Below are 23,850 nucleotides of genomic sequence, written 5' to 3'. Positions count from 1 at the left end.
ACGCCCTGAGCCGAAGGCAGACGCTTAACCGCTGTGCCACCCAGGCGCCCCAAGTTTTTGTTTAAAAGAAGATAGACTTGAGATTTTTCACGTCTGGCTCAGTTAAGAACAAAAACAAAATTTCAAAGAAAGAAGAAACTTGGGTAGAGGGAGGATGTGGAACTGCCTGTCCAAATAAAATTTTAAACACCATATTATGCAAAATATTTGCAATTATACTGACTTGTCTCCGAATCTGCATACTTTGTAGTCTTCAGTGATACCCAATGAACTTTATAGGAAAGCATACAGATTTACCATTTTAAAAATATAGATGCATAAATTCTAAATTTCAAAATGTGTAGAAGGATCCAGAGTATTTTAATACTGCAGTTCTTGGAAGGCAAATAATAGTAATAAAACATAAGTAGTATGTTTTAATTTTACTTTTAATTTCTAGTTAGCATAAATTCTATTTGCCTACATTTTATTCTCAGCTCATTCACACTCCCTGATTGGGTCTAAAGTCCTAGAAGGGAAGATGACCTGAAATGCAAGATGTTATCCCCTCCTTTCCCTAATCTCCCAGTAGAGATATAACATACATCAGTAAACTTAAAGAAGAAAAGGCATCTCTGCTTTTAGCCTCTTGTGTTTGACATTTGAAAAAGTGATGGTTTCCATCTGCAATATGCAGTATTGCATAAAGAAAGAAAAGCCAGAGCAGAGGTAGAGATTTATACTTCTTCCAAGTTGTCCTTTTAATTATTTTATCTGCCATACACTGTCAGTGCCAAACATGTCAAACATAACTCTTTCATGAAATAGACAAGGCATTCTAAAATAAAATTCTGTTTACATATCAAAGTAGTTACATCAGGTGGAAGATTAATAATCCAGAGCTCTTCTATCACTCTGAAGACCTAAAACCCATCATGTCACTTTTTACCAGCTTAAAAGTATTTTGAAAACAATGCACTTTTGTCCTCCCCTCCTGGGACAGAAATAGTCCTGTCTAGAGGGAAGGGAAGTGATTTATAGCATGCCATCTCAGCACCCACACCGAACTAGTTTAACAGCCTTGCTTAAGATAATCCTCAGTATTCTAGGTTGGCATGAGTCAACTTTTGATAATTTTTAAGACCAAAAAAAGACTTTCGGATTAGAATCACTTTCAAGATCTTATGGTTTTCGGCTGAAGACAGAGAAACAAGAAATTTTACAGATGACAAGATGAAAATAAAATGTCAAATATAAGAAAATAATACAAAACAAATAAAAAGATTACAGTTATCAATTTCAGTATTTATTGAAAGGTGGAAGACAAGGAAAATTCCTCTCAAACTAAAAACAAATCTTGCATCTCTGCTAAATGTAAAATGAATTTTTAGATACTTGCTTTACATGACAATAAACTTGCCAACAAAATAACTGAATGCAAATTTACCAAAACAGTGCTAATCTATTATTTACAAAAATGATCTCACCTCCCATAAGTATTTGGGGAAAAAAAACGTTTCACACTCAAGAACACTTCAAGGTATGAAGTGTTCATACCTTGAAGACAGAACACAAGAAAAAAAATTTGTCTTACCTTCTCTGGCCCCTCCCTCCCTAAAGTTACAGAATGGATTGAAAATGAATATATGTGGAAATAAACATAGTATTTCCAATAATCTTACATACACGCACACACATGCACACACATAGTGTTGTGCCAGATCAACCTAATCTTTATTTAAGGTCAGCAGCCTTAGGGACAAGGGAGATAATGAATATGGCTTTAGTCAAGTTTTCAACTAGATATCACAAATGCTTAATTCTTTTGCTAGCTAACCAGCTAACCTGAGAATGGAAAGGATTCTACTTCTTTGATGGCTAAAAGGGTATGAACCAAAGTAATTTTAAAAAAAGCACTGTAGCAGACACCACTGAGGTACCTTAGTTTTTTTTTAAAGGTCTGTGTATCGATTTAATAATTTACATAATAATTGTTTATATAGCATAAGATCATATAGAAACTACATCTTAAGTGCTTTATCGTTCTGGGCCAAGAAACTGGAAATATCAACAAAAAAAAACTTGTGTTCAGATAAAGAACTGGAATGTAGTAACTAGAAAACCATGAATATAATGCAATATTGAAATAGAAATTATTTGTGTTTAACAAAGGTAATCAGCAAGTTCTTAGATTACATCCGAAGACAAGGGATATAACATTATTCAAGGTGACAAAGCTGTATCTTGAAATCTGAGCCCACTGACTTATATTTCATATATTTATTTTGTAAAATGCATACATTTTGTATGCAAAGTACAAAATGTATGCATTTTACAAAACATTAAATTTTCAAAATATGGAGAAGTTTTGAGTATTGGTTATATAAGGAATTATACCTAAAAGCAACCACTGCTGTTGTTTTAGATATGTCTTTTAGTTAAAAGTTTAAGGCTCAAGATATTTTGGAGGGATACCCTAAAAACATTTTCTTACTGTATGATCTCATGTATATACTACTGGAAAACTAAAATATTGTTAAATATATCACCTTTCAATTAAAAAAAAAAAACATTTTAACCACTTCAGTTGAAAAAAAGAAAACATTTTAACCACATGCTCTCCTATTCCTCAATACTGGGTTGTTATGAACTTTTATATCCCCAAAAGTTAGATGCAAATAATAAGTTTAGCTTAAAAGAGAAAATTAAAGTGGTGAGGAACAGGCTAAGACAGTAACATATAAAACAAAATCCCTATTTACATTATCATGATTTATACCTTCCTTATCCCATGAAAATTCCTATATTGCAAATATATTGATGTCCTATAAATCATTGAGATTTCCTACAATATTTGCCTAATCCTTTTAAACTGCGGGCCAGAAATGACGTCACTGCTGCAATTGATTTTTTCTGGTGAAATGCCTCTTAAGTGGCTTCTCCCTAACCATAAAGATAAGCAGTTTTATGGGTACCACAAATGAGGCTGGAGCAGAAACAATCTCAACAGCAACACTAAACAAAAGACAGCACAAAGAATTTCAGTTAAAAGTCATCAACCAAAATATGAGCCCAGAAAAATACCAAAGATAAATAAAATAAACGTGCAATGAGCAGAGTTCCTTATATCAAAGCATACATTAAGACACTTGTTTGACTTTTAATTACAGTAGTGGAAGCAGTCTCAAATAGTGCTGAAGTCCATCACTGAAGAGATCTGTTTTAATCTTTAGCTAGGCACTGGTAATCCTGTTTCCTACCCTAATTTTACTTTCCAGCGCTTTTTTTGGGAAAACAAAACAAAACAGTACTCTAAGTTGTTTACCTTGGTAGGGTAGGGAGAAGGATCCTTAGAAAAATGAGGTAACGCATCTTATTTTGTTGGTTATATCTCTGTATATGGCAGTTGAGTCATGGCCCTTAAGATTTTATATTTGTCATACTTTTCTCCTATTCTGCGAGAAAAATGTAAAAGAGGATTTTAACTGCTCACAACTAAACATTCTGTAACTAAAGATTTTTACTTAGCTACTATTAAATATAGTACAGGTGCTTATTAGTAAGAAAATTTTCTCAACTTTCTCATTCCAAACACTACAGAGAAGATTTATGTTAGGGCTATGTAATCTGGCCACATAACTTCATGAGTTACAAGAGTTAAATACCACTAACAGACCTTGTTTCTCCCAACTTTATAAAACTGCTTCTATTACCTAAACTGCTTTCTGAATGTTGAATATAAATATTTTAAAATGTATTCCAGAGAGTGAGGCTAGGAAGTTTCACATATTCATCTTATTCAGCAATTTAAGAAGTTATGCAAAATATGATATACATATCTATATATATTCCCATACATACACACATATATAAATATGCTTTCATAACTGAATCTTGGTTTTAAAAATGCTTACACAGTGTGGGGAATTTAAATATTCACTAGATTCGAATACATACATTTGCACTCCATTACCACTCTAAATGGATACACCAGCAGAAACATAATAGACCAAATAAATGATTTAACTGAATTGTCAGTCTGTCTTTTGCAGACCCAACAGAAAACGTATTTATTATTATGAACCTTTATTAAGTGGCTCACATTTCAGTATAAATCACACTAAAAAGATTTTTTAAAAGCTATTTACACTACAGGGCTGACACATTAAAATGAAAAAAAAAATTGGTATAAATAAGCTCTATGGAAAAGCCTTATATCGTCAAAAAAGAATTCTGGCTCATATTACAAAAAATATATATATATGTTAATGTCAGCTCTATTCTAAAACCTACAATTCCAAATCAAATGATTTTTTTTAAAGACTCCTTTTGTTTAAACCTGTAATGTTTACAGTGCATCTGGCCCTAAGTGCTTTGATACTTCACAGTTATGGACAGGCACTGAGGAATGTTACAAAGCTACATAAACTCTATTTTGTAACAGACTTGGGAGCAAGTCCTTGGCTTGCTTTCAGAATTCATGAATCTTTATTACATTAACTTTAAAAAAAAAAAAAGAATTTTAAATGGTATGTACAAATTTAGCACAAAACGTCATCATCTTTTCTCTCTTGATTTGAATGTGCTGAACTATGTTGCCTTGTATCAACTAGACTTATGAGACTTCCAGGGCACAATTCTTCCTTTAAATCTTTGTTGCTATTTCCAAATTTAGAGTCCATGTCAATCTTAAATTCTGTAAATTGAACATGATCCAATTTTGCTTTAACATTCTTGCCATCCATATTATTCGGTGCTCTAGTCTTTTCAGGAATATAAGCATTCACAGATTCTTCCTTGATTCTTACAGATGCAATAGGTTCATGTTTAATCTGCTGTAATTCAGATTTAGAATGAAGTTTGTCTGAAAAATTAGAATCCAAGGAGGTTTCGCTTACAGCACAAATCACGTGGTCAGTGTGTGGTCCAAGACCTGATGATGTGGAATCTGGTGACGTGCCTGTTTCGTGAGTAGCTGTAGTCTGAGCAGTCTCCTCCTCTGAGTGATATAACTTGAGCCGAACGTGCCATGCTAAACTGCATACTGCTGAAACTGTCTTGAACTGATGAACAACATTCCTTGGAATAAAATAAATGTCATTATCATACAGCTGAATCCTGGCATAGCGGATGCCTTCCCTCCTCAGTTGATTAAGTTTTGCATCATCAACCCACTGGACACACTAAAAAAAAGAAACAGGAATACCATTAAGTCTTTTCTACAATAAAAATTAAACTGAAGACAATAATGGTTTAAGATATACCTGGGATAGTGGAGGTTCATGTAAATCTAACTGCATTCGTTGAACTACTTCTAAGAAATCTTCAGCATGAAAACAAATTACATCTTTGGTTATTCGGGGCTGAGCAGGCCTAAAAAAGAACAATGAGATAATGAAGAATCTTCCATTAATGTTTTACTCTGTTAAGTCCTTATTAAATTTAAAGCAAAAATAGTTTATGGTCAAAACAAAAGTACCTAGAAATAAAGTTAAAATGTAATTAGAAGATCACTTTACATATTTAAACAAAGGGATAAAACCATGAGTTTTGACCTAAACATAAATAAAAACAACTAACCTCATTTTATTATAGCTATGTATAACTATATTTTGAAAAAATAATTTGAATTGGTTAATTACGCAAATCAAAAAACTAAGGGCTTTGTCTTAAAGGTCAATACTTCAACAAATTAAATGCTAAAGATGAAACTACTATATAAAAAATAGAGGTAAATACAGGGAGAAGAGAATACTTTCTTCTAATAAAGACATATATAACTGTAGTTATACCTAAAATTCCTAAGTAACCCTTAATAAATTAAGAGACATTCTATTAGAAAAGTGCTAATAAACTATTATCACTCTATTTGTGGGGGTTAATAGTGTCTTTAAATATAATTCTAAAAAAATCCCCCAATTCTTCAATTAATTAGCAATATACAAATACATTTTTACAGAAGATGCTCAAAAATGGATTTTGAAATGAAATTCCAAACAACATAAATCAAAAAAAAAAAATCATACTAAGGCAAATCATAAACAAATTTTTAAAAACCACAGATAAAATCTAAATCTTAGGGCTCCTGGGTGGCTCAGTTGGTTAAGGTTTGCCTTCGGCTCAGGTCATGATCCCAGAGTCCTGGGACAGGGAGCCCACTTCTCCCTCTCCTTCCTGCTTGTGTTCTCACTATCTCTCCCTCTCAAATAAATAAATAAACTCTTTAAAATTTTTTAAAAATATATCTAAACCTTATACATTACATCAATACACAGGGAAAGAAGGGTAAGAATGATGCAGGCTTCTCATCAGGGACAATGACGATACAGTAAGCACCAAGTGAACCTTAGGTCTTCTTTAATCTTAGTTAACTTAGTTAAGACAATTGTTTTCACGTCCAGTCACTTAGAAAATGAAATTATTACAGTCAAACCCAAAGAGTAAAACTACATTCCAACAAATGAAAATCTTTAGTGCAATTATACAATTAGGAAATCCAAATACAGTGAAAAATGAAACTTACTTTCCTTACAGTAAGGAGAATTACTGAGAAACTTCCCAAGAAACATTTTAGAAGCCAAGAAAACCTTTCATTAAAATAGCAGTAGTTCAAAAACAAATTAAAAAAGCAATAGTTAATATATACCACTCTCCACAGTGCACAGCCTTTAACACTCCGACAGCAGCTGTAGTCTGTCGTTCAAAACCTTGTCCTATATGATCTGCATGGGCTCTTGTCCTGTCTTCAAAGAGCATCTCACGTGGCTCACTGGTTCGAGGTAGGTACTGCAGGTTTTTTATTTCATTGGTAGTTCTGTTAAAATAAAATTACATATATACAACATAAGGTGGAGGTGGGGGGAGAGAGGCAGGCCCATGTATTAAGGTTTAACTGCCTTCAAACATTTGTACTGATGTACTGAGGCTTAATTGCCACAAAGCATTTATAATCACATAATTCAGACAGAAGGAAATTTTGAAGCACCTGCTCCCAAATCAGGTTCTATTTTTAAAATGAACAAGTACAGACAAAAACAGATATATAGTCCCTCCTTTTTCTAACATGCCCTTCACAAAAGTGGCAGCTTTAAGGTGGATAGACAACTAAATTACAGATGGTGTGGTTTACCCAAAAGTTCCCCTGCCCAGAATCTTTACATGAGGTTTGGGTCTATCTGCAGAACCATGCCCCCATTCAAGTCACATGACTAAAGTAAGATATATATCCGGAACAAACAGGTAACTTTAAAAAATGGATTAATTAATATTAATAGAATACCTACTATATACCAGGTCCCATCTAGGCACTGCAGGTACTGAACAAGATAGTAATAAATATAAAAGACAAGTTCCCCACTTTCATGGGAGTTCATATTCCAGTGAGAGAAAAGACCACCAAATAAACAGCAAGAAAACACCAAATAATAAGTGCTTCCACAAAACATGCAGAATTTATTGGAGGTACAAAGAAAACCTTAGCTCCCTCTTAAAAGACAACCACATGCCGTTGGCCCTGAGTACTGCTCTCCTAAATGTGCACACAGAAGCTGCTACTTAGCCTCATTCAACGCAAAACCCTCTCTAATTTTGCTGCAGAAGGCAAAGGGTGAGAATTTCTTTGTCTGGGAGTCATCATTTATCTGTACAGTTTTTCTGTTGCTTTCAGGGACAATTCCAGATTGCCCCCATAATTTTCTCCTCTAATCCTCATATAAACCCCTAGAATCACTCTTCACTAATTCTCTAATTTCCCTAGAATCACTCTTTTTAGTTCTCCAATTTCCCACCCTCAATCTCTACTGCTTACTGCTCTTTGTGCACTCTTGTATTTCAGTCATATTACACACACACAACACACATGCACTCCCAGGTGATGTTACAACATACTTTTTTTGCCCTTTGTGATTGATGTTCTACAGGTGTCACAAAGCTAGATGATGACCTTGATTCCTATGGAAAGCTAAAAGGTTTTCAAGCCTACAACTTTGGTCTCATTACCACATTCTAATGAATTAAGACTTTATATGAAGCATTTAGCACAGTGCCATGGGCAGTGTTATTAGTTGCTCAGACTACAATGTGATGTGAAATCATCACATTTACATGGATTCTAATCCCTTAAATACAGACAGGTTCCTCAGAGGGCTGGTGAACGCCCTTAAATTACATGTAAAACTTTGTGGATATCTGTACTTGTTCTGGGAAGAGGCTTTCAAATCTCAAAATGATTTATAAATCCAAGTTAAGAACCACTGAGAAACACACCAATTTTATCATTTACTACCAACGTATAAATCAACCTGTAAAAATTTCATTCAACAGATATTTATTAAGCAGCAGGCACTCTGTTTATGTGCTAGAGACACATTAAGTAACAAGCACAACACAGGACCCTGTCCTCAGGCAACCTGCAGTTTACTCAGTGATCATTTCCCCTGGTTTTTCCTTCAAGATTAATAGTCACTCTAATTAATAAAACATCTTTATAGATCTAAAAAAAGATACCTATCACCCACACCATTCCCACCAATGTTAACTCAGTGTACATTCTGTCTACACTTTTCTGTGTTCACATAAATATACACTTACATGTTTCTTTTCATACAAACTGAATCATACTGGCATATTACTCTGTATTTTGCTCTTTTCAAATGTCATGAACATCTTTCCAGATCAACAGACATAACTAACTCATTTATTTGAACTATTTCACCATATATTTTTTTAAGATTTTATTTTTTTAAGTAATCTCTATACCAAACGTGGGGCTCAAACTCACGTGGTCGCAGGTCTAAAAGAGTTATATGTTCCACCGACTGAGCCAGCTAGAAGACCCAAAGGAATGGATACTGAGGGTTTTTTTGGTTTGTTTTGTTTTTTAAATATTTTTAATAAGAATGTATCAAAATTCAACCATTCCACTGTTGCTAGGCATTCAGACCATGTTAAATTCTTTTTCTCACTACAAATAATGCTGCAACTAATATTCTTATACATTTACCTTTAGTGCTTTCATTTCTTAGGACAGATTCCCAAAAGTGGTAGCGCTAGGTCAAAGAGAGAGAGAGAGAGAGAGAGAGAGAGAGAGAGAGAGAGAGTGAGTGTGTGTGTGTGTGTGTGTGTGTGTGTATGTATTTTAAACTTCATGAACTATTGTTAAATTACTTTTACAGAATGATGATAGCGGCTCACCTATCAGCAATATATATATGATCCTGTCTCCTCACATACCTACCAGCCTATAATATTATTGCTCTTTTTTTTACCAATGTAATAGGTAAAAATAATATCTCATAATTCTTTTAATATAACTGGCTAAAGCCTATTTTTCTACCGGGTTGTGTTACATTTTTCTTGTCAATTTGGGAATGCTCTATGTATATTAACTTCATGAAGTCTGTCACACGTTACAAATGTTTTAGTTCAGTATATCATTAGTTCTGAACTTTGTTGTTAACTCTTCTCTCATAAAGAGTATTGTCATTACATATTTTTATCTTGCTTAGAAAGGTCTCTCCTAGGTTTAAAAACTTTATTCTTATATTTTAATTTTTATCTATTATGTTCAAATCTCTAACTTACTTCTTATCCGAGGTAGGGGCTATGGCTTTGTTTTCTTTCAAATGGACTTCAATTATGCCAGCATTACTCATTAAATAAATCTTCCTTTCCCCATCTATCTCATACATTAAGTTCTCAAAATACTTTGATCTATTTGGGTACTCTACCCTATTCCAATGATCTTTTTGAGCTTTATAATAATTCTTAATCTCTAGTAACACAAGGCTCCCCTCACTTATCTTCTCTTTCACCGTTTTCTTGGCTGTTTGTTGACTTTATTTATTCTACCTTCTAAACTTTAAAATCATTAAATCCAGTGCTGGAAGTGTGAGTTCAACTAAAATGCTAAAAATTTCAAAGGACTATCAGTTTTATCCAATCTGGAATATAGTAGGGCTTTTCCTTTGTTTAGGTATTATTTTATATCCTCCAGAAGATGTTTAAGGTTTCTTAGTATGGGTTCTGAATATTTTTTATTAAATTTATTCTAAAAGTTTACAATACCTTTGCTGTGAATGACATTTTTTCCATTCCTAATTACAATATATTGTCATTTGCCCACATTTCTCAAGCCTTATTAATATTTGATATTTTATTAAAAAATTCATTAGCATGTGTAGCCATTTTTGAATTCACATTGCAAGTATGCTCTAAACTTTCCCTTTTTTCTTTCTCCAATTTTCAGCACACACACACACACACACACACACACACACCCGATGTACAAATATCTATCCCTGGCAATAAAAATTTGTATTCAACATACCTTTTCCTTTTGAAAGGTGACTTTGGCATATCAGCCACAGGAATCATTTGTTCTCCTGGGCGTACCCACATGATGGGACCATCATCACTGTCTTTTCGACTCTCTAATTTTAGACTAGATAGTGTCCCCCATGGCAGTGTACACTAGAGGCAAATAATTACATAGAAACCAATTATTTTCAAATTTGCATCTTCAAATATACTTCAAATATACATTAAAGAATACTGCCCCCTTAACACACTTTCATATATACCTTTATACTTATACAATTGAAATACAAAACTCTATTGAATATATTCCTATGCAGGCATACATTTTCCTTCAAAAATTCTCTTACAAACATACCAGGAGTAATTTTTCTTGGATGGCTCCCTCCTCTAACTGTGCCAGAAATATGATTCACTATATTCATCATTTGTTGTTCCTCCTTCTACCAAATATAAGGGTCATATGATGTTAATAAGTTGGCAAAATAAGCAAGTGTTCTCCATTGAGAATCTATAAAAATGAACAATTTGTTTTAAAAAATAGGAATCTCAAAAAAATGGATACCTCTTTGATTAGCTATAATGAAAACCTAATAAAACAAAAAGGAAAACCAAATCAAAATCAAAATTTATTTCTGTTTAATAGTTTCTTAAAGAGGTGGCAAGTCTAAAAGCAACTTCTCTTAAAAAAAAAAAAAATGGTCTAAGGGCCACTGTCCATGAAATGGTGAGAATGGTATTTAAAAGAACCATTCATCCCATCCCCTTTTAAGAAAGGGTAGGACTGTCATGTGAAATTTCTCCTAAAACAAGGCATTTAGCTCATTTGTCTTTAAAATTAAAATCTGAAACATAAATATTTAAATAAAATACCACTCAAAAGAAATGCAATCAAATTCCATCATGTCACTAGTTGGGAAAAAGAGAAAATAACAAAAGGTTTAAAAGGAATAAAAAAGGAAATGAAAGGGGAATGAATTGGAGTGAAAAGGTAAATTAGAAAAAGAAAATGGAACAAGAAGAAGTGAAAAAAGAATAGATCTACAACAGATTACGTGGCAAATATTAGAGACAAATGGATTCTGTCACATTCTAACCTCTGAAACTGATTAACTACATAGCTCAGAAATTTCTCTCTCAATGGGATAGCCCCAGCAGCCATTACTGAAATATTTTCTAGGATGCAGCCATTACTGAAAAAATAAAAAGAATCTGGCTAGAAATCATTTAAAGAATTCAAAGGGGCCTTAAAGCTACTTAGTCTAAGTGCAATGTTTTATAGATGCGGAAACTGAAGTCCAAAAAGTTTAAATGGCTTGCCCAACCCAGCCAGGTAGAGCCAAGATTGAAATACAGATGTGTAATTTTCCAAGCCAGTTTTCCACAATGCCAAATTGCCATTCTTTGTCCTAAACATCTAGTAGGCATCCTTCCTGTACTTCTTAAATCCTCTGGTACTCAGTTTATAAAAAGTTAATAAACAGATGGAACCTAATTTCCAAAAGTGGCAGCAACAAGCAAGTGTTATTTTTTGGTTCACCACTTAGCTCTGCCATTATAATTAATATCTGAGTCACATGCACACACACTATACAAGAATTATATTTCTGAAACAACTATGATTTGTGTCACCCACAGCATAAAAGTGACACCCACAATTCAGACTGCTTGATATTGTTTTCTCTTACTTTTAAAAACGGTGAATCTTCCAACATGTCAAGGAACTCAGGGAAGTAATCTCCCACTTCTTCGTCAACTGCTCCCACTAAGCTGATCTGTCGCATTGGGCCAGCTCTGTAAGTACCGTGAGAATATGTTCTTTTTACCTGAAGGATATGGATTTAATTAAAGGTTATAAATAAGGTAATGGTTGCTAACATTGTGTAACACCAAATTATATTGTCTGAGAATATTAGAACATAATATAAGGTAAGCAAATCAAAACAAAAAGGCCTTTACAAACATTTTTTCTGGTATGAAAAAAAATCCATACCAGAGCAGGCTATTTTACTTTCTCTAGCTATTCCTAAATACTGCTTACGAAAACACAAGATAAACAGTGTAATTCTAGATAAGCAGTCTATAACTTCTCCTTATAATAGTTTATTATTTGATCTAGAAGGCCAATGAAAATTTATATTCAAAAGTTCATATACCTATATTTTCCTAACCGGCTCATATCTTTTTATTGGAATTTCTAAAAGCAGACTGCCTGAAATGTTACATTTAACCATTACCAGTGGTTTGTGAATGTCTGAAAGGCCACCGGGAATGATCTTCCCTTCTAGATAATACCGTATTAACTAGGATCCAGTTTACATTTCTATGATTAACTCTGAGAAAAACTACTAGAGAATGAGAATCAGGAGTGCTAGGTCCCAACCCTACCTTTACTATCTAGCAGCTTTGTGCACTTCAGAAATCACATAAATTCCTTGAATTTTAGTTTCCTTAAGTGGAATGATTTACCTCAGACTGCTGAAGGAAATTTAATAATTACATAAAGCTACAAAGCCACCTGCACAATGCTAGCAAATGGGTAGCATTCAGGTATTAAGTGAAATAAAACAACCTGCACCTCAAGAATCTTGAGACCTGGGGGCACCTGGGTGGCTCAGTCAGTTAAGCATCTGACTCTTGATTTTGGGTCAGGTCATGACATGATCGCATGGTCATGAGATCAAGCCCCACATGTGGCTCCACACTGGGCGTGGAGCCTGCTTAAGATTCTCTCCCTCTGCCCCTCCCCACCCACTTAAAAAAAGAAAAGAAAAAAAAAAAAAGAATCTTGTTACCTGAATTCTGGCAAGCACATTTAAATCCTGCAAAGAAATCTATGCCTTTTCATATCCTAACGTTAGGAAACAAGAATCCTTATAAAGCAAAACAACTTCTTTTCATGGGGCACCTGGGTGACTCAGCTTAAGCATCGAACTCTTGATCTTGGCTCAGGTCACGATCTCAGGGTCATGAGATCGAACCCAGGGTAGGGCTTCGTGCTCAGCAGGGAGTCTGCTGGAGATTCTCTCCCTCTCTCTCTGCCTCTCCCCCCTCCATGTGTGCGGCATGTGCTCTCTTTCAAAAATAAAATAGATCTTAAAAAATAAAATACATTTTACTTACATACCATTTACCACAACTTTTTAGCTTAACCCGATATTCAAACATACGCTAAGTCAATTGGAATTATTAATGTTTTAAACATGGCAAATTACATATAACAATGCAATCAAATTTAAAAAATGTATCTCTTGATAAAATACACAGATGGCACTTAAGCAGTTAAAATATAAGAATACAATCCACACACCTTTCAGAAAATAGACATAGTTCTTGGTTTAGGTGACACCTATTTTATTAAATACTAACAAATATCCCCTATTACATGGAATGAAATTAAATCTACACTATCATAAGATAAAAAGCCTCAATTCTCCAAAAATCATCTACCCAACTATTACAACTGAAGGCAATGGGGTAGGGGAGGAAACAGATAAGTGTTTAAAGACTGTAGATAGCTGAAATAAATGCCGTAAGACATTTATAAAAGGTTCTCTTCTGACACGTGTTTCTACATTAGGCACAATTCTCACTAACCTCTGAAATCATAAAGGATAAGAAACTACAAATTTGAAGGGGGAGGAGTAGCAAGAAGCAAGCATACATAGCTGCAGCTCCCCTAGGACATCAGTATTATAGCATCATAATGACAAACCTAGACTGAAAAAGTATATCTTCATTAAAATCTTGATACCCAAAACTAAAGGCTTCCATTATCTAGAAAAATCACCTATCTGGAAAACCTCACATCCTCGTGATACTGGACATGAGATTACTTATTTTTTTTTTCACTTCAGTAAACATTAATCATACCATCAGTTTTCTGATGCAGTTTAAAAAATTACTAGAAAATATCAAAATGTATCACTGCTTTAAAACATATCCTGTAGGCTTCCTAAAAGAAAAACGCATTGTTACAAAGAGTACACATATTTTTCCTCTCCATTTAGGTATAGCTCTTTCAAAAGACAACACAGTAAAAGAATACTTATTTATATATTTGCAAACGCTTATATTTCAATAGTTCATATTTAAATAATGCCTGTTAGAACAGATAGATCATTTTTAATCTAAATCTCCTCCCTCCAGCTCCTTCCCCCTCTTCCCCCACCCCTGGAAAAAAACCTACCAACATCAAGACTACATGTTTATCTTACCCCTCATATATTCTCTATAAATATTATAAAGGGAAAGAAAAAAACCAGGAAATAGGAGACTTCTTGTACCCACTGCCAGTAAGTGCCAATAACAAAATCTCAGAAATTTTGGTTAACTAGAAATGAACTGTTTAATTAAATTATGTTTAAACTAAAATCCTAGGGGTGCCAGTCAGTTGAGCTTCTGCCTTCTGCTCAGGTCATGATCCCAGGATCCTGGGAGTGAGCCCTTGCATCGCTGTCCCCTCCTCCACTCAGTGGGGAGTCAGCTTCTCCCTCTGTCCCTCCACCAACTTATGCCTGTACTTTCTCACTTTCTCTCTCCGTCTCTCTGAAATAAATAAAATCTTTAAAAAATAAATTAAAATCCTATTCATTACTCATTACATGAAAAGTAATCTTTAAAACAAATAAACAAAAGACCTTATGACTCTGAGGTCAGCCTGCTACCAAAAGAATAAGGTAGCTTTTCTGACAGGGAATACACTGCCAAAAATAAATCTGTAAGACTTAAAACTGTTTTATGTATAAAAATTGCTACAACAAAGGAAGAAACAAATATGGTTATAAGTAATTTAAAAAAAGCAAGAAGAACTGGGAAGAATTTTGGAAACTTGCTGTTTCCCAAAATATGTTTCCTGATATGGCAGCCCCTGAAAAGAGGATTCTGTGGAGTCCAATAAGTTTGGAAACTCCTCTGTTTGGGAGGTTTACCACACACACCAACTATTATTGAGGTTTCTGAGAAGTCTCACAGTAAACTAACTTATTTGGCTCAGCATTACACAAAGTATTGTGACTTCAAAACCTGTTTTTCTCATAGTTGTTTTAGCATATCTATCAACATCTCAAGACATTAAAAGTTCCACAGAATAACAGTGAACCATAATAAATACAGATGATATTACAGATGTTCCTAGCTAGTATCAGCATCAGTCTGAAGAAAATACAAAAACAGGATAGTTATCAGAACAAAAATTGAGGGGGTGAGAGCAGAAGAGGCTCTTGGTTCAACTCTGCTGGGTGTTTTAAGGGGAGGGGTAAAGGAGAGGGAAAGTCTTATTTTAAAAAACAAGGTTTAGCTCATCACAGTCTTACTGAGGCAATCTAAAATTTAACATAAATGAGTGTGCCACAAGAGGGAGCCATTTCCCATCACATCTGGCATAGCCTTTCAAATCAAAATATAACCGGTAATGATATTTAGTCAACATTCTATTTCAAAAATATCCAAACAACTTCAACTAAAATAAGGATGAAAGTGTTGTTATTCATTTTAAAATCAGTACAATAAAGGAAAAAGTCCCCTTCCCCAATTAGAGCATCTGATAACTGCCACAGTAATATTTTGTACAGAACAGCTCATAAGCATTCAAGGAAGATGTGACAGGCACAAATGGTCAAAATGAGAATTTAGTATAAAGGCAGCCAATGGTTCAAAGATGGTATATCAAATGGTCTTTATTGGCCTAGGACAGTGAATGATCCCCAGCAAGAAGTCAACAAATGTTAATTCTCTCTTCATTTTGCAGAGGTGCAAAGCTTAACAGATCACATCAGATTTAATAACTGTTTTGCTATTAAGATACTAGCCACTTAATCATGAGTCAACACCTTGACCTTAGTTATTTGATACAAACAACTTAGAAGCACGATAAAATAAAAAAAAAAACAAGATACGGAGCTTGGGGCAAGGGAAAGGGTGGTTAGAAGACAACTGCTCCAGTTTTCATATTCTCACAGCTCTAACTACAGGGTTCAGAGTATATGCTGATTAAATACTGAGTGAAAAGAAAGAAATCTCATTTATTCCTTGACACACAAAACTCCTGTCTTACTTGCCTTTTTGTTTCCCTACTATCAAATGAATATTTGAACAAAGTGGAGATGGTAGAAAAACTAGGAGAAATGTGGAAGTTGCAAATGGCCAAAAATTCTTCTCAAGTATGTATGCTCACTTCTGAGCAACATGACTGCACCAGTCCTATCATCGTGAAGTGAATGTGGGTTTGGCCATTTCACTTCCTTTGGCCAATGGACATTAGCAAATAGCACAAGCAGAGGCTTGTGCACTGGGGATTGCCCTTTTTGCTCTACAGAATCCTACAACAACCATCATGTGTATAATAAGCCCAGGCTAACCTGCTACATGATGAGAGAAATATGATCATCACTGCAGCTGGCACTGCACCAACCACCAGACATACAAGCAAGATCTCCTAATAAGACCAGCTGACTTGCCAACCACCAGACATGTGAATGAGGCTATCCAGCCCCAGCCAAGATGACCAAGACCATAAGAACTCTCCAGACAGCCCAAAGAACTGTGAGAAATCACTTTAAGCATTACATTTTCAGGGTTTTGTTTTCTACAGCAAAAGAACTGATACAGATGGGTTATGAACTTACAATAAAAATCTGTGTATATGTTTCTATTCTCAAAGACTTTCATCAGTTTAACTAACATTAGATCACTAATCTCAGAGCCACTAACCTCTAATCACATTAGAGACATGACCTATTAAAACAATATATAATTTCACACGGTCTTTAAATTTTTCATGCAACTTGCAAGGATACAGATGGAAGATGGAAAACATTATACAAGTAAAAAGAATTCCAAAACCAGAAGAATTCAGACTAGGATGTCTTGATCTTCTGTCACTGCTGTGTGTGTGTGCGTGTGTGTCTGTGTGTCTGTGTGTGTATGTGTGTGTGTGTGTGTGTGTACTGTTGTATACACATGTAGACACATAGCCACCAAAAAAATTCAAATTAACATGTTTTAAGGATAAAGGCTAAACAGGTGCAAAGATGAGTTTCTGTGACAGCTACAGAGTAATATTACAAAGATAAACACTATCACTATAAAGATGATAGAAGTGGCTACATAATTTGTCATCATTCGATTTCCACAGAATTGAGGGCAAATGAATTTTGGTTAAGTTCTGGTTGCTCAGATTTTAATTAGGAAGGGAGGAAGGAAGGAAGGAAACTAGTCTCATGAGGATGGATCTAGTTTGGGTTCCACAAGCCACTGGTAGGGCCACCAGGTTGCATTATCAACAGCTGCAGTAACAATTTATGTCATCATAGACAGTGGCCCTGCTTGGTGGTATTAATTCTTTGGGTCTGATCTAAACTTGAGCATATGAGGACCTGTTTTAAAGTTGAAATTAAAGAGGTTTTATTTACATTTCAACCTTCAATATTTGCACAGAGTACAATATTATAATGCAAGAAAACACAAATATTTTATTATATATACTATTTTATCCACAAAAAAATAGTGCTAATTCATTACACACTCATTATCATTATCGTGAATTTCTTTAATGCTGCTAAATGTATTTTCCAAACTAAGATTAAATAAAAATAACGAACGTCATATTTGTACCCTTCTCTACCAACTCATTCAATTACCTCTTCTCACATGTTTCTATATCTTTCAATACTGCTTTGCAGACTGGTTTTGATTGGATCAAAGGTTTTTCAGAATATAAAAGGTAGAAAGGGGAATTAAAGGGTAGCTACTAGATTACAAAACTTTAAAATTCAAAACTTCTCTACAGCTCTGCTTTCCTCTGCTCTTTAAAAAGCTCTCTCTCAAACACAGCAGGTTCTGCTGAACTGAACTTTGTTAACAAGAAGTTACGACCAAATCATCAAGATGGAACATGAATTTGGCTTTATTTCCCACAACTTGTCTTTATTATGGTTGATATTAAGTGAAACTACATTCCAATACTGATACCTCCTTTCCTTCCTCCCTAGAATACTAACACACAATTAGTTCAATTAAAATTACCTCAACCAATTCTTTTGGTGAAGACAAATTCACATGGCAGTATGTAGGTTAATTCATTTGACATCACCAAAATACACAGCTTCACTATGTAATTCTACTAACAAGCATGCATGATGCACAATAAAAGGGGATAGATAAGGGGAAGAAGGATTCTGGAAGAGAAATAAGTACAAGATACATTTTTAATTTCTCAAGATGAGTGTTAATGTTATATTCTGAAAGGTACTCAGAGCTTCCAAGTTCTCTAAAAAGAGTGATCAATAAAATTAAGTCCTCAAATACCTAGGAATAAATATCAAAGGATGTGTAAGATCTATAAGATGAAAAAAATATATATATTATCAAGAGAAAATAAAAGACAAATGAAGGGAAATACCATCATCACAGACTGGATGATTCAATACTGTAAAGACATCAATCCTACCCAAACTTGAACTACAACTTCAATGTAATCCCAATCAATATCCTAAGCAGATTCTTCTGTGGAATCAGACAAGCTAACTGTAAGGCTTATATGGAAATATAAAGAGCCAAAAAAATCTTGAAGAACAGCAAAACTGATACTTATTCTACTAGATACCAAATTTTATTATAAAGGCAATTAAGACAAATAGAATAATGAAATTAGAGAGAGTCCAGAATATATGATTCATATATATGATTCAGCTGATTTATGACTAAGATGACATGACAATGTAATGTGGAATAGGTGCCTTTTCAATAAATGATCATGTTCCCTGAGCACCTATATGGAAAAATATGAACCGTGACATTTACCTCATACCATAAACAAAAATCAACTCCAGAAGTACTGTAGAGTTAAATGCAAAACGTAAAACAATAAAAGTTTCCGAAAGAAAACTTCAGAGAATACATTAATGACCTGGGGTAGGCAAAGATTTCTTAAACAGGACACAAAAAGCACTTACCATAAATGGGGAAAAAAAATTGTGAGATCACATTAAACTTAAGAACCTTTTTTTCTTTTAAAGATTTTATTTATTTATTTGACAGAGAGAGAGTGAGAGCACAAGCCGGGAGACAGAGAGAGGGATAAGCAGCAGGGAGCCCAATGTAGGCCCAATAACAGGACCCTGATCAGGATCTGAGCTGAAGGCAGAGGCTTAACTGACTGAGCCACTCAGGCGCCCTAAACTTAAGAACTTCTAGTCATCAAAAGACACTCTTAGGAATGAAAAGGCAAGCCACTCAGTGAGAGAACATATTTGCAATATATAAGGCTGACTAGATTCCTACCAACAATATATTAAGAAGTCCAACAAACCAATTAGAAGAAAAGCCAAAGGAAAATGTACAAAAGAGTACACTAGTTTTAGAAAAAGGATATCCAATTGGACAATAATTATATAAAAAGGAGCCAGACTTCCTTAGTCATTAGGGAAATGCGAATTAAAACCACAATGAGATACAACTACACAGCCACCAAAATGGCTAAAATGGAAAAGACAGACACTAACAAGTGTAGCCAAAGATGTGGAACACGGCTGGTGGGAATGTAAACTGGTAAAATAACTTTGGAAAACCTGTAGTATCTAAGTAAATCTGAACATGTGCATACTTTTTGATCCTGCAATTCCAATCTTATATACATACTCAACAGAAACAAATGCATATGCCCACCAAAACACATGTACAGAAATATTCACAGCACCCCTGTTGTAACCACCACAAACTGGAAACAAATATCCATCCACAGTAAACAGAATAAATTGTGGTTTATTCATACAATACAATGCCATACAGCAACGAGAAAATAAACTGTTGTTATATACAAGATGGATGAATCTCACAAAGATAATGTTAAAGGAAGGAAGCCATATACAGTAACAACTCACATACTATTTGATTCTATTATATAAAAGTTCAAAAACAGGCAAAATTTATCTGTGGTATTTGAAGTCAGAAAGTGGTTACCTGGATGTTTGCGTATGTATGGGGGGGCACAAAGTAGTGATAGAGAGGGGTTTGGGGAAAGCTCTGACTACTAGTAATATTCCACTTTTTAAAATCATATGTGTGTTCATTTAGTAAAGGTTCATTAAGCTGTACATTTGTAATTATGTGAATTCTGTGTATGTATACTTCAAGAAAAAGTTTATTTAAAAAATCAGTTTAACTGGGGCTGCCTGGGTGGCTTAGTCAGTTAAGTGTCTGCCTTCAGCTCAGGTCATGATCCGAGGGTCCTGGGACTGAGTCCCGAAAGGGGTCCCTGCTTAGCGGGGAGTCTGCTTCTCCCTTGCCTTCTGCCCCTCCTCCCTGCTTGTGTTTTCTCTGTCAAATAAATAAATAAAATCTTTACAAAAAAAAAGAGTTTAACAAAAGCTTCAAAAAGTTTATCTTTAAAAAAATTTTTAATTGAAAATGAAAAACAAAACTATCATATGATCCAGCAATTTCACTTCTGAGTATTTAACCAAAGGAAATGAAATCCCTATCTTAAATAGATAAATGCATCCCCCATGTTTACTGCAGGTCCCTTTCCCCCAGGTCCTGGCAGCCACCAATCTGCTGTTTCTACAGATTTACCTATTCTAGTTATTTCATATAAATGAAATCACACAGTATGTGACCTTTTACGACTAGCTTCTTTCACTCAACATGATGTTCTGAGGGTTCATCCGCACTAAGTATCAGCATGTACTGGTATTTCTTTCCTTTTTATGGCTCAGTAATATCCCGTTGTGTGCATATATCATAACTTAGTCAACTCTTTAGCTGTATATAAAGTATTTGTGGTAATTTTTGATCTTCAGTATTTGCTGAACTCCCTACCCTAAATTAACACACTCAAAAATACTCATTCAGAAGCTAGCCATCACCTATTCAACGAAATGGAAAGTCGTAACATTATACTAAGTGAGTATAACAACTCTTTGTATAACCTGTTAATACTCTAAGAAATATTTCTAACCAAGAGCCCTGTAAATTGAGTGATATTATCTTTATTTGTAGGTGAGGAAACTCAGACATAGAGCTTAAGTAGCTGTCTAGTGTCACAGCTAGTAAATGGCAAGACCAGGACTAGCTCCCTTCTCTTTCCATCCACCCTGTATCAGAGCTCATCCAGCTACCCACACTAACCCAGTCACACTACAATGAGTATACAATATTACTACAAATTAAATTTGGAGGAGGTTCTCACATTCAGGACAAGAAAAGCCTTAAGTTATAAACTGGCTTAGCTCTAAACATACGCTTGTTTTAAGTTAGACCCTGTAATTCCTAAAGCATTTTAGGATAAAATAAAAAACTCTATAAATGGTTTTTAAAAAATCGTTCTCTGGAGGGATACCACAAATTAGATTAAGAGACAGAGGTTTTCCTGGGAAGAATCAAGAAATCAGAAATAAAAGTAAGTATGTATGCATGTGACTGGATGTCCAGGTTATCATTTAAGGTGAAGACTATAACTTAAACATGTATCAAAAAAAAGAAATGCACTCAAAGTAAGTAAAACAGTTCTGGATGAAGATTAAGGAGATTGTGTTCTACTCCTGGTACTGCTGCCAACCTTAAAATAGTAAGTTACTCCTATCTATGTTTGTTTGCTTATCTGTAAAGTGAGAAAGGTTGGAATAGATGATCACTAAGATCCCTTTGAGACTTTCTTTTTTCCCCTCCTTCCAAACTAGAATGATGTCGATTGGATAACTGGGAACTTCAGCACCCATAAATATGAAAATTGGCTGATCTCCTGGCCTAAGCAGTCCCTGATCTGACAGTGAATAACAAATGGCAATGGCCTTTGAGATGAGCCCACATTCACTTTCAAGAGCCAATGGACTTGACTCTGCCTCTGCTTTCTAAAATAATGTACATTCTACGCCACTGAGAAGGGTAGGAAAAGGAAGTTAGCTCAATAAATGCACTGCTACACTAATCTCCTCAAAGGAACGCAAAATTAACTGACTCCTTTGTACCACAATAAATTTAACAGCTAATATTTACTCAGCACCCACTAATTGATGCATCCAGTGTTAAGCAGTTTTAAGGCATAAAGCAAGAAGACAACTTTAGGTGATTTTTAGGTAAGAGAACTGCTTACATGGAAAATACACGGCTAAATCCTTTCATTTCCAAAATAAATACTTGCAAAAAAGGACAAGAGAATCTTATTTCATTAATTATCTTTAAGAAAAAAGAGATTAAGTAGACTCAAATTTAAACTCTTATGGTCACATCAAGAAGGTAATTTATTCTTAATATTCCCAAGAGCTGTCATTATATTCTCACCTTTTTATATCAAATTGATAGCAAAATAAAAAACTGAAACTTGTCTAAAACATATAACTAAAAGTTAAAAAAAAAAAAAAACTAAACTAAAAACCTCTTACCTGAGCATGAAAATTGGACATAGTCGTCGTTTCTATATCCTTCTTTCCTAATATCTCCATTTTCACTGGCGAATTGGGAAAATTAAATGAAAAGTAGTCTAAAAAGTCAGGTAAATAAGTAGCTGCCCCATGAACAATACCCATTACATAGAAAGCTGCAGAGTTTTCATTTTCGCTGAACACTAGATCCACAAACTCTTCTGCAAACCTCTCCATCTCCATAGGAGACAGGTGGGAGAGTTCATTACTGTAGGCGTGGATAACGGATGCGCCTCCATTAGGCTGGTGTTCAATATGAATGAGCTGTTTGAACTCCAAAGTGTCCAACCTTTTCAGGTTATTCTGAACCCGTGGCTCCTTTAATGAGACAAATGGAAACTCACTATTCTCAGGAATTTTGGAATCATAGTTCTTGTTATCCAAACTCTTTCCACTGTAATCCTTTACGTTATCATTTAGGATGCCTTTGGCTTCTTGATCTTCAACATCAGATAGCAATCCTGAGCAGATGGTTTGAATAGATTTGCTATACATTTTTGGACGCTTCCGTTTTTCATTCTCTTTGTGTTTCTTTTTCTTTTTCTTCTTTACTTTCTTAATTTGTAAGTCTTCAGCATTTGTTTTTGGTTTCTCCTTCCCACCTGTTGGGAAAAAATTTCTTTAAAAACTCCGCATTTCAGTTAAAAAATCATGCTTAAGGAGCTGTCTTATAATAAATAAGCAAAGTTTACTCAGATTTAAGTTTATATTTGGGATTTGTTTCACACAGTATTGCTAATTATAATTTAGTCTCTCTCCCTTTCTATACAAACACACACACACACACACACACACACACACACACACACACACACACGGGAAGGCCTAGGACAAACTTAAACCTACAGTGTGCAGGTACCATTCTGACAGTGTTTACTGAAGTAATGAAAGATGTTTTAGAAAGCATAATTTTCAAATTTAAATGCAGAAAATCAGAAATGGGAAGGTGAACAGAGATCAATATGAATAATGCCCTCCAGATGTTTCCCACTGATATACAGCATCATTTTTACTCATCTAAGTTCTTCAAAATCACCGGTGTCAAGACTTATAAAGAGAGAAAATGACTTGAATAGTGTAAGCAACAAACACAGCAATTCCTTAGCTTTTTACCATATTTCCTCCTTAGTAAACTACT

At 34.6% G+C, this 23,850-nt stretch overlaps 1 protein-coding gene across 1 annotated transcript in view; it reads right to left on the bottom strand.

Moving 5' to 3' along the window:
- Positions 1 to 709: 709 nt before the first annotated feature.
- Positions 710 to 23,850, bottom strand: part of RSBN1L (round spermatid basic protein 1 like) — a 55,469-nt gene continuing 32,328 nt past the window's right edge. The window contains exons 3-8 of the mRNA XM_034666979.1: positions 22,674 to 23,314; positions 11,982 to 12,119; positions 10,307 to 10,449; positions 6,626 to 6,793; positions 5,244 to 5,352; positions 710 to 5,162 (exon numbers count right to left, since the gene is read on the bottom strand). Of these exons, the coding sequence (XP_034522870.1) occupies positions 4,521 to 5,162; positions 5,244 to 5,352; positions 6,626 to 6,793; positions 10,307 to 10,449; positions 11,982 to 12,119; positions 22,674 to 23,314 (1,841 nt within the window). The 3' untranslated portion in view covers positions 710 to 4,520. The remainder of the gene's footprint in view (positions 5,163 to 5,243; positions 5,353 to 6,625; positions 6,794 to 10,306; positions 10,450 to 11,981; positions 12,120 to 22,673; positions 23,315 to 23,850) is intronic.

The sequence above is a fragment of the Ailuropoda melanoleuca genome, chromosome 1, assembly GCF_002007445.2.
Source record: "Ailuropoda melanoleuca isolate Jingjing chromosome 1, ASM200744v2, whole genome shotgun sequence".
NCBI classification, from domain to species: Eukaryota; Metazoa; Chordata; class Mammalia; order Carnivora; family Ursidae; genus Ailuropoda; species Ailuropoda melanoleuca.
The sequence above is the reverse complement of the archived record's forward strand: the minus strand, read 5'-3'. Positions and strand labels throughout refer to the sequence as shown.